Source organism: Piliocolobus tephrosceles, chromosome 2 (genome assembly GCF_002776525.5).
Source record: "Piliocolobus tephrosceles isolate RC106 chromosome 2, ASM277652v3, whole genome shotgun sequence".
Lineage (NCBI taxonomy): Eukaryota > Metazoa > Chordata > Mammalia > Primates > Cercopithecidae > Piliocolobus > Piliocolobus tephrosceles.
Genome location: NC_045435.1, coordinates 169,021,789 through 169,034,284, shown reverse-complemented (window position 1 = coordinate 169,034,284; position 12,496 = coordinate 169,021,789). Strand labels below are relative to the sequence as shown.

The following is a 12,496-nucleotide window of genomic DNA, read 5'->3' as shown; positions in this document are numbered from 1 at the left end:
TGTTTTCTCAATTTCTTTTCCACCTTTCTGTTCTCTCCTCTCACTTCTCTTAGTAAATCTTCAAACGTGGGTTTAAGATAATGGGAATAAAACTAGGGAGTGAAAAGGACAAGATTTCACTTCTTTTCTGCATTTGCAGCTTTAATGTTTGAAAAATCACAGTACTTTTGCAAGTAACAAATTTTAAAGGAAAATAATTATTACTTCAGTTCAATAAATATTTATTTATTACATGTCTCTGTGCCAGCTGCAGGGCTGGAAAATTAAACATTCTAAGCAAATCTGGTTGGTTTGATTTCCAAAACATATTTAAAATATCATTTGATATAGTCCCGGTTATTTATTTTTGTTTTTGTAGCCTGCGCTTTTGGTGTGATAGTCAAGAAATCTTTGCCAAGGTAAATGTCAAGGAGCTTTTCTCTCATATTTTCTTGCAGAATTTTAATGATTTGAGGTCTTACATGTAGGTCTTTTATCCGTTTTGTTTTTGATTTGTTTGTGTGGTGTAAGAAAACAGTCCAATTTCATTGTTTTGTATGTGAAAATCCAGTAATCCCAGCACCATTTATTCAAGAGACTATCCTTTCCTCATCGTGTTCTCTTGGGGCCCTTGTGAAAAATTAGTTGACCATGTATGTTTGGATTTATTTCTGAGCTATTTTGTTCCATTGGTCTACATATCTGTTTTAATGTTAGTGCCATTCTGTTTTATATAAATTTGTAATATAATTTTTAATTAGGAAGTGTTATTTCTCCGGCTTCAATTTTTTTTCTCAGAATTGCTTTGGCTATTTGAGGTCTTTTGTGGTTTCATACAAATCTGCATTGAATCTATATATTACTTTGGGTAGCATGCAAAGTTTAACAATATTATTTCTACATCAAACCAAAAATTTCTGCACGGCAAAGGAAACAATCAACAAAATGAAATGGCAACCTATAGTTTGGATAAAAGTATATCTGCATACCATGTTATCAGAGAAGGGTTTAGTTTCTAAGATTTATAAAGAACTTCTACAACTCAATAGCAAGAAAACATAGCCCAATTTAAAAACGGGAAATGGACCTGAATAGACACTTCTTCAAAAATGACATAAAAATAGCCAACAGGTATATGAAAATGTGCCCAACATCACTATTCATCAGAAAAATGCAAATCAAAATCACTATGAGATACTATGTCATACCTATTAGGATTGTTATTATCAAAAAGACAAGAGATAACAAGTGTCGGCAAGGGTGTAGAGAAAAGAATCCTTGTACACTGTTGGTGGGAATGTAGGCTGGTACAGCCATTATGGAAAACAGTATGGAGGTTCCTACAGAAATTAAAAATAGAACTACCATATGACCCAGAAATCCCTCTTCTGGGTATATACCAAAAGAAAATGAAATCACCATCTCCTGAAGATAGCTGCACTCCCATGTTCATTGCAGCATTATTCAGAATAGTCAAGATAATAGAAATAATCTAGGTGTCCATCAGTGGACAAATGTATGAAGAAAGATACATATATTCCATTGTGTGTGTATACACACACACAGAAACACACAATGGAATATTACTCAGCCTTATAAAAGAAGGAAATTCTGCCAGGTGCTATCACATGGATGGACCTGGAAGGCATTATGCTAAATGAAATAAACCAGACACAGAAAGAAAAATTTTGTACATTCTCATTTATATGAAATTAAGAAAAGGTCAAATATATACAGCGGTGGTTTATAGCAGGGGTCCCCAAGCCGCAGGCCACAGACCTGCACATGTGAGGGATCTAGGTGCATATTCCTTATGAGAATCTAACGCCTGGTTATCTTAGGTAGAGCTCAGGCAGTGATGCTAGTACTGGGCAGCAGCTGCAAATACAGATTAACATTAGCAGAGAGTTTTGACTGCACAGAGAACATAATAAACACATTGATTGCAGACTCATATCAAAACCCTATCAGTGAGGGGCAAGTGACAAGTGACAATTAAGCCGTGTCTGGAGGCAGGCTTTATAGTGGAAAATTGATGTACTTCAATTGTACAGCTGCACTGGTGGCAGGCTTTCAGTCAGAATCCAACACTTATTTTAGTCTGTGCATGGCCCACCCATTATTTTACCACTTCCATCCGCACCTCTTTCCCACTGTGCACTTGTCTTAGTCACAGTTTTGCTAAGCCCACAAGCTAAGCCTTGCCAAAGTGAGTGAAAAACACACATTACTGGACAGCTTCTTTGCAAATGGGCAAAAACCCAATGATGAGACAACAGAAGACTCTAAGACTGCCAACAAAAAGAAAGCCACATTTAAAGCAAAATGCCAAGAGTCCTACTTAAATTACAGGTTCACTGCAACAGGTGGTTCACATCCTCCAACCCTGCTTTGTATAATATGTGATGACCGACTATCCAATGAAGCCTCCAAACCTGCAAAACTGCTTTGCCACATGGAGACCAAGCGCCCTGCGTTAAAAGACAAGCCTTTGGAGTTTTTGTTTTGTTTTTAAAAAAACAGAAACCATGAAAACATGAACACAAAGAACACATAGAAGCAATTATTGAAGGCCACCATGTCCTCAAATATGTCTGCACTGACAGCATCATTATATATTACAATGTAACAATAATAGAAATAAAGTGCACAATACATATAATATGCTTGAATCATCCTGAAACCGTCTGCCACCCGACCCTGGTCCATGGAAAAATCCTCTTCCGTGAAACTGGTCCCTGGTGCCAAAAAGGCTGGGGACCACCGGTTTATCCAGGGTCATCCAGATTGGAGCAGGGTCAGGAGATATGGGGAAATTTAGGTCAAAGAATACAAAGTTACAAACATGTAGGATGAACAAATGGGAAGACCTAATGTACAACATGAGGGCTATAGTTAATGATAGTGGTATTCAGGATTTACGCTAAATGAGTAAATTAGAGCTGCTCTTGCCCCAAGGGGGGAAATGTGTAATTATAGGAGTTGACGGATATGTCATACACATAACTTAAATACAGACAATAAAAACTATATTAGTTTAAAATGGAACAATATTTATTTAAAAATAAGGTGAGTTCTTGAAAACATTCAAATAACTGCTTAAAAATAAAAAATGATAATATCACATAATTTAATAGAAGGAAAGAAAGAGCAAGACAGCAAGAAAGAAAAGACAGCAAGAAAGAAAAGGCACCATAAAGAAAAACAATTTTGACCCCTCCTCATTTGTAGTCTAAGCTGCCTCTGCTCCCTCTTCTTGAAAAGTCACGAGCTTCCGAGGGATGGAGGTCAAAGTCAGAGTAAAGAAAGTTCCCGGGGGAGGCCACTCCCCACCTGATGACTTTCCAGTTCCTGTTAGTTACGGAGTCCCAGTTCCTCTCCTTAACCACCGGACAAAAGTCTCTAGAGTCTCTCCAATGAGCAAGAAAGCAAGTCGGGGGTAGGGGAGGGGCCTCACACCTGGTGGTGGGTGCAGTCTCTCCTTCAGTTTCTTCATCCTGCAGTAGTTCCGCAGGTCCCCGGGCGCCAGCGCGGGAACCAGGAAAAGGAAACCGCGTTGTGTACGTAAGAGCCAGGAAACGAAACCAGGAGCCGCGGGTGTTGGCGCAAGGGTTACTCACAGACCCTGTTCCGGCTGACTTCGGAGAAGGTTGCGCAGCAGCTGTGCCTGGTAGTCTAGACGCGTAGGAGAGGAAGCCACCGCCTGGCCACGGCTTTCTGGAACTCCGCTCGCTCGGGAGCGGAAACAGCGGCAGCCACAGGTGCGCTAGCGGCTTTCTCTGCCGCCTCCGGGGGGCTCGGGCGCGGGAACTGCGCGGAGTCTGCGCTGGGGCCAGGGCCGGGGTCAGGTGTGGAGACCAACTTACAGGGAACGGGCGCGAGGGCCAGCCGGTTGTTTGCTGCTCTCGGGGTGGAGGATGTGGGGTGAAGGCTGGGGCCAGAAATGCAAGAGGTCTCTGAAAGGGACCCTGTAAGTGGAGCAGATGCACGGCAAGGGGCCCCAGGCGGCCCAGCGGCACCTGGACTCACCCAGAACCATTTGAATGACAAGGGGTGTCCTGCCTGAAAACGCCTGGCGGGGCTCGGCTTCCCCTTAGCCACACTGCTTTACAGGCAGAGGAGCGGCCCTGAAGCCTGGGCAGAGACTGGGCTCGGGAGCATGTGCCAGCATAGTGGGGCTGTTAGAAGGGACGGTTAATACAGCCTGCAAGCTGTCATTTATCAGTAAGTATTCACTGAAGTCCGCCTGGAGCCCACATCTATGCTAAACCTTCTACAATACAAGCTTAGAAAAGATAGCGGCGGTATCTGGCACGGTTCCTAAGACCATTAGCTCCAGTCAGGCTCCCCGACTTTAAATTCGGCCTCTACTGCTTCACATCTGTGGACTGTCAGCCACTTTCTTAATATATGTTCTTTCCATTGCCTCATCTCTGAAATTGTGTAACTATTAAAAGAGCCATAAAGTATTATATGTGTTAATGTAAAGTTCTTAGAGCAGTGCCTGGCACCACAGAAAGTACTCAGTGAAAGTTAGCTTTTATTATTTTAAATATTTGACAAAGGTCCTGCTTCTCCAAGCTGACTCTCTGGTTCCCATGTGGTTTCATTCATGCACTGTTATTCCTGGAAGTCTTGGCATGGCCACTTCCCAGTTCCAGGAATAGGCAGTCTTTGTTTTTTCTGGCTTATCGCATTGAGATACATGGTTACTACAAGTGACACTTAAACGTGTCAGGAAGTTTGGGGCCTCCTTTCTTGAACTTTTCCTAAGAGCAAACCTTTCCCTTAATGCCACCCTGTTTACAACAATAGTAGGGCTTTGAACAACGAGAAAATGCAGGGAAATGAAAAAGACATATAAAGGGAAATGAGTGGATTTCTGCAGTTGGATAGCAAAGTGGCATGTAAAATAGCTGGTTTATAGATCAAACGGCCTTTAGATCTGTAAAGGAGCTTAGAGTACAGGTGGAGAGACATCAAATGTGTGTGAGCAGACGCTTATGTACCTCTCCATCTTCATCTCTAAGAATGTCTCCCTCTTCTGCTCTGTAACCTCACTGGTCTTCCTTTCCTTGAATGAGGCAAGTTCCTCCAGCTCAGGAATTCTGTCTATGAAGTTACCTCTCTCTATAATGCCCTCCAACACCCCACCCACCATACCTCCGTAGACTAGTTGATTTGAGACTTCCTTCAGCTCCCTGTCTGACTTTTCTTTTTTTTTTGAGACTCTGGGCTGGAGTGCAGTGGCCGGATCTCAGCTCACTGCAAGCTCCGCCTCCCAGGTTTACACCATTCTCCTGCCTCAGCCTCCCGTGTAGCTGGCACTACAGGCGCCCGCCACCTCGCCCAGCTAGTTTTTTGTATTTTTTAATAGAGACAGAGTTTCACCGTGTGAGCCAGGATGGTCTCCATCTCCTGACCTCGTGATCCGCCCATCTCGGCCTCCCAAAGTGCTGGGATTACAGGCTTGAGCCACCGCGCCCGGCCGCTGTCTGACTTTTCTTAAACCCCCTACCACTGTTTAAGTTAGTGTCCCATAACCCTTTCTTGTAGCAGCATTAATTTTATTTATAGCACTTAGAGTGTTTCTAATAATCTATTTCATTCTTAATTGTCTGTCTCCCTAGTGTCTAGGTATTGTGCTCTAGTGCCTGGTATAGTGCTTTGCATGCTCTGTGCCTTCAATTAATTCCTTAAAAACCACACCAGCTTTATATTTAGTGAATATTTACATAGGAAGTATTTCTATATGTATATGTGTGTATCTGTGTATATACACACTCTATAGCACCACCCTGAATAGTGCTAAATTAAAAAGCCAAAACACTTTTTAGTTAATCAGAACAGTTGCACTCTTCAGTTTTCCATATGTTCTTTTAATAAGTCATTAGAAAAAAATGATGTCTCCATATGTTGTCTGCTGCTGTAACAGAATACCTGAGACTTGGTAATTTATAAAGGACAGAAATTTATTTCTTACAGTTCTGGAGGCTAGGAAGTCCAGCAAAATCATGTGTTGCTTAAGGACAGGAATACATTCTGAGAAATGCATCATGAGGCAATTTGGTGGTTGTGAGAACATCATAGAATTTATTTACACAATCCTGGACGGTATAGCCAGCCTTCTATTTAGGCTAGGGTGGTGGGGTGGGGGGTGTTGAGGAGAGTCAGATTGAGAGCTGAAGGAAGTCTCAAATCAATTAGTCTATAGGGGTGTGTGTGTGTGTGTGTGTGTGTGTGGAGGGCATTATAGACAGAGGAACTTCACAGGTAGAAGTCCTGGGCTGGGGGGAACTTGGCTCATTCAAGCAAGGGAATGACCAGTGAGGTGGCAGATAGCCTACTAGACCTAGACTGTGTGGAATAAGGTATTGCTCCTAGGCTAGAAACCTGTATAGCATGTTACTGTGCTGAATACTGTAGGCAAGTATAATACAGTGTCAAGTATTTATGTATCTAAACATAGAAAGTGTACAGTAAAAATAATCTTACGGGACCATCATCATATATGTGATCTGTTGTTGTGGTGCATGACTGTATGGAGGCACCAGCATCTAGTGAGGGTCTTCTTACTGCATCATCCCATGGTGGAAAGTGGAAGGGCAAGACAGCAAGAGAGAGTGGAACTTAACAAGACTACTCTGGCAATAAGTAACCCCCTCCCAAGATAACAACATTAATCTATTCATGAAGGTAGAGTGCTTATGAACTAATCATCTTTTATTAGGCCCCACTTCCCAACACAGTTGCATTGGAAATTAAGTTTCCAACACATGAACTTAGCACCTGGCCTAGTTAAAGCTAAGTGGTACAAGAGTAAATTGAAATTCAAGCCTTTTCTGTCTTACATAAGAAAGATACCTTAAAAGAGTCTTTTAACAAATTTCACTGAAAGGTGTCAGTCTTCCTTTTTTCAGTGAATTAGAGACATCGGTGCAAAGAATATGAATTATTGATCATCTTAATTCAGCTAGATAGCTGTGTCACATTTATTAAAGTCACTTTTATTTCTATGGGTTTAGTTTCACCATTTATTAGGAGGAAAGGAAACAACTCAAATTTGTGAGGGAGCTCTGGGTTGTCAGGAAAGGCTTTTCAGAGTAGTAAAGCAATCAAATGAGAATAACTGATTCAATATCTGTTTCCTTTGTCTCTTTTTTTTTTACTTTTTAGTTTTGTAGATCACTACCATCTCACTTGGTCCTAGTTGATGTATCATCTACATTTTTATTCAAGGTTTACTATAAAATGCTATAAAAGGCTATCCTAAACTGGTTTTAAGCATATTTATTTTGTTTGTTAAGCATAAAATGTGCAAGAGGATTTTTATGGAATGACTCCTTGTTACAAGGTACTTTGCATTTATAATCAGCCTCAATCACCTCAGTTTCATTCCATAGCTTACAGGTATGATGTGCTGTATACTCAAAAGCCTCACCACCTGCCTGCCCCACCCATTTGCTTAAATGTATCGGTTTTTTCTAAGCTTAACATTTGCCAAAACCCAAGTTCAAAAGATGAATATTTTTCCTTCTTAGATGTTAACTAAACATTTTTAAATGTACAAAGTTTGCATACAAACATAACCCAAATGACATGAAAGTTATTTGATTCATGACTTACCTGTGTAATCTCCTGGCCTACTTGAAATTCCTCCCGTCCCTCTAGCCTAGTATCTATATTCTCAGTTATTGGGAGGAAGTTAGGGACCTAGAATTCTTGTGATTGTTTTCAGGGCAGTAGCATTTTGCTAAAATAATTCAAAACGTATATTCCTATCTTGGGACTTGAAGAGAATGTGAAATGCTTTATCCTCTGTTTTGAGGGAATGAGGGAAGGAGGTTGTTCTTAGCCAATTAACAAGTAAATTTAAATAAATAATCCAAATCTGGTGTGGGTTAACAAATTTTAGTTTTAGGAACTGTCAAAATTAAGTATGCTTCCCCTTTGGGTTCCAGAGTTTACGTTAATACTTTGTGAAAGCAGTAAGATAAAAATTTCAGGACCTCAAGGGATGGGTCAAAAGAGTTTCACTGTAATGTGAATTGTGAAGCCAGAACTGGAAATCCCCTGTGCTGTTTCTTCCTCTTCACGGCAGTAGAGGTTACAGTTGTCAAATAGTCCAGAGAAACAATGAGAACTTAGGATTTCTGATAGAAAAATTTTAAGAGGTATACTTGTATGCAAATAATGTATGATGCCTCAGTTTCCTCCAAAGTCTTAGTTAACAGAGTTAGAAAAAAATCAGATTGTATTTGAAGTTCTGTGTTCATCCTGGAGTAATTATTATTCCAATGGTACAATATACAACATAACTTTAATGCATTTTTTGGTATAGCATAAAGATTTTCTCTTTCTCTGAAGTATTTCTGAAAATGAAAACAAAATAAGTGGGGTAGAAGGCATTATTTATGAATTATCATGCTAAATTAATTAACTCATTAATTAATTTATTCAGGGCACACCCAGTTATTCCCCAAACTGAGTGACATGTAACTTGTAATAGACTCATTAACCTTGAGAAAACCCAAAGGATCATTATAACAGCAAACAAGAATGTAGGCATCCACATAGTGGGTGACTTTAATGACCTGGCACACAGTGCTTTATCTACTTGGCACATGTACAGGTACAAGGAACACTTAACATTTTGCAACAGAGCTTGTTACATACCTTTTTTAATGCTTTAGGTATTACATAAATGCTAAAATTCTAAAACCTGTAGTAAAGCAAAGACCCAGATTTTATACTACAGTAGTTTTGCCAGTAGGTCTCATCCTCACTAACTTATCTTTTAAGATGAAGAACAGTGTAACCAAGTGGGAAGAAAAAGAGCCAATATGAAGAAATTGTCGTTGTTTTGAAATCTTCTTTTCCTTTCCTGTATTTCTGTGCAAGAAGAGAATCATCTCTGACCTTGTGAAAGGCAAATACCATGTATATTCATGGTTGGTACTCATTTGGCAAGGACTTGAAGTTCCCTGCTTAAGATCCTCCACCTATTTTTAACAGCTGGGCTCCCCAACCCCTGGATCACCAACCAGTACCAGTCCGTGGCCTGTTAGGAATTGGGCTTGCACAGCAGGAGGTGAGCAGCTGGTGAGTGAGCAAAGTTTCATCTTTATTGACAGCTGCTCCCCATCGCTTGCATACATTACTGCCTGAGCTTCACCTCCTGTCAGATCCGCAGCAGCATTATATTCTCATAGGAGCAAGAACCGAATCGTGAACTGCGTGTGTGAGGGATCTAGGTTACGCACTCCTTATGATAATCTAATGCCTGATGATTGGTCACTGTCTCCCATCACCCCTACATGGGACTGTCTAGTTGCAGGAAAACAAGCCCAAGGCTCCTGCTGATTCTGCCTTATAATGAATTGTATAATTCTTTTGTTATATATTACAATATAATAATAATAGAAATGAAGTGCACAATAAATGTAATGTGCCTGAATCATCCCCAAACCATCCCCAACTCCACCCGTCCATGTCTTCCACAAAACTGGTCCCTGGTGCCAAAAAAGGTTGGGGACCACTCTTTACCAGAATACATAGCATGGGTTTATTCCCTATCTTTGCAGCACATCCTTTATTTCTGGCTTGCATGGGACTTGAAAGCCTAAAACAACTAAATGCTAAGAAAAATTATTTTTAAAATTATGACAAAATTTTTTTATTTCAGATACATAGATCTGCAGTCCAGAACTATGAATTTTTTTCAGTTGAGTAGTCTGTTTGCCAAAAAATAAATAAATAAATAAATAAATAAATAATTAAATAAATAAATAAAAACTTGCCTATGTTTCTTCTCGTACATTTTATTTAGGATTTGCCCTTAGACATTATTTAGTGCTTTTCTGACATTGTAGGGAGAGTGAGAATAACTGAAACACTAGTTTCTTAAAATTTCTGTTAAAATTGGTTAAAGGCCATAGAACTTTTTTTTTTTTTTAAGCTAAGCATGTTATCGAGAGAAGTATCCTGTAAGAAGTAAGGGGCAGGTAAAGATTTTAGAGAGGTGTAGTCCAGTATGTTAATTAGAGGGTACTACCTATTTCTAATCCAGAATTATTCATCTTTTCTGATATATCTGTTAAAGTACTCTTAGCATATTTTAAGAAAATTGGCATTTTAAAGTATAGTCTTTGATGGTAGAAATGTGAGGTTGACAAAAATCATGTCCTCTTATATGTATGAATTTAGTCTTCTTTATACAGTTTTTCCTATGATAGAATCTAAAACACAAATGTCTTCAAAACTTTTAGTCTACTTTGGTTACATGTGTTTATTAGCTTATTGTTCACCTTACAGATTAATGGCAAAGAGTATAAATTTTAATGTTTCTACCTTTCTGGCTTGATGAGGTCTACAACATTAATTTCTGACTGGTTAATGCAAACTGGGATTCCTGTTGTCCTAAGAAAATCTGGGAAGTTAAATCAGTAACACAAACACATCTTTTGATTTATTTCAGGACCACATAAACCCATTTTGAATTATTCAACCATTGCTCAACATCTTGAATATGTATAATTAAGACGTAACTATAATTGAAATGTTCTTAAGACTTTAAGTTGATTATAAAATTTTGTGCTTAATGTTGGCAATAATAAAAGCAAAACAAAAACTTTTATTTTAAAACACAGTCTTGCTCTGTCACCCGGGCTGGAATGCAGTGAAGTCATCATACTTCATTATAGCCTGAATATCCCAGGCTCAAGCAGTTCTCCCACCTCAACTTCCTGAGTAGTTGGGACTACAGGCACATGCCACCATGCTTGGCTAATTTTTTTTTTAGTAGAGACAATGTCTCTCCATGTTGCCCAGGCTGGTCTTAAACTTCTGGACTCAAGTGATCCTCCTGCCTCAGCTTCCCAAACTACTGGCATTATAGGCAAGAGCCACCACACCTGGCCAAAAAATAATTCTGAAACAGCAAGGAGGAAGGTGGTTTCTTCTCGGGAAGTCTAGATTTTAGTTGAGCATGTAAAGGGATCGGTTGACTTACTAACCACTTAGGACTGCACAGTAAGAGAATTTAGTTAAAGGGTAGCCAGCACAGGAGTGGGCCTGGGAAGAGGAAGGGCAGTTTGTGTTAATGTGCATGGGTCCAAGATAAAAATGTTGGGTAACAGAGTTTTGCTGAATGCATTGTTGCTAAAAGGGATAAAGGGCATCAGGATCTACAGGAGATGGAAAAAGTAGTGACTGGATAGTACTGGGAAAAACTAGAATCGGATCAAGGCACTGGAAGGCAGAAATACTGAGTAAAATGTCTGCTGCTATTTAAGTTTCTGTATAAATACCGAGTACAACGTTTCACTTGGGTGGTCAAGGTGCTATGGCTGTGACGACTCCTGAGAGTGGGTTTTCTAGTAAAAAAAAAAATATCCGAATGCACAGAGTAGTCTCAGGCCTTCTCAAATTTGCAAAGAACAGGTCCACAAGACCTAAATTGCAGTAGTGTAACCTGATAATTAACATTTTTTGCTTTCCTGCTAGAACATTCCTGGGGCCCAAGTCCAGAGACTGGGAATTGAACCACGCATTTCCTTTAGATTGTGCAAGTTGTGAAGGTTGATGTTATTAGCTTGGTTACTATTTGGAGTCTTAGCTCATAGTGTGTCTTTATGGCTTTCTGCCTCACTGGACCCTCTTCCCAAAAGGCTTTAGAATGTGTTCACCATCATGAGCTGACCAACAATTTCTAAATTCCTGCTCAGAAACACAGCAAGGGGAATGCAGTCAAGCACAAAGGGCTTAAATGACCAGGTAAGGCTGGGCTGGATGAATAAAGAGAATGTCCTATGAGTGTGACTGTGTAGTTTTGGAGTATCCTGTTTCAACTGTTACATTTGACTTGTGGCCTTGTCGACAGTGTATTAATATCAGATCTTCTTTTTCAGAACTGTTTTAATCATGGACAAACAAAGTAAGTTATTTTAAATGTTTACTTTCCTCCCTGTAATGTTAATCTGTTGGTAACTTGTTATTTGTCATAATATTTTATTCAGTGTCTGAAAGTATATAATTTGCTTTCTGTTGTTTATGCTCCAGAATACAATGTCTAGTTCAGTATTTTGACTATAGAGAAGATGTACAAAAATACCACTACCACTAGGTTCTTCATTAAAAATAAGAAAACCTTTTGGAAAGCTAAGAAATGCTAGTTTTATTGGGAAATATGTTCTGTAACATATATTCAAACCAGAACAATATTCTTTTTTCTTTATGTATTTTATATGTATAAAGATTATTCAGTCATACTAATCAACAGATAATAAGATTTCAGTTCATTGTAATAAACTCCTCAGATACACACCTCAACATATATTTCATCACAGACACATGTTTGTATGTTTAAATAAATATCAGTCATTATGTTCTGGCTTTTTTTCTCTCAAGAAAATTCTAAGTAAGATGGATATTTATCAAGCAAGTAATAAAAACTTTGTCTTATTAAGATATTAAGGTTCTGAAGAGGGACACCACTACAGAGGGAAAATTATGTTCA

At 39.3% G+C, this 12,496-nt stretch overlaps 1 protein-coding gene across 2 annotated transcripts in view; it reads left to right on the top strand.

Annotated features, from left to right (window-relative positions):
- The first annotated feature begins 3,486 nt into the window (after positions 1–3,486).
- The window catches only part of PLSCR1 (phospholipid scramblase 1), a 29,646-nt gene continuing 20,636 nt past the window's right edge, over positions 3,487–12,496 (top strand). Inside the window, exons 1-3 of one of the 2 annotated variants that reach the window (XM_023215373.2) lie at positions 3,607–3,740; positions 8,995–9,081; positions 11,889–11,914. In XM_023215373.2, coding sequence (XP_023071141.1) covers positions 11,902–11,914 — 13 coding nt within the window. In that variant the 5' untranslated portion in view covers positions 3,607–3,740; positions 8,995–9,081; positions 11,889–11,901. Of the gene's footprint in view, positions 3,741–8,994; positions 9,082–11,888; positions 11,915–12,496 lie in introns of both variants that reach the window. The other variant, XM_023215374.3, reaches the window with a different exon arrangement.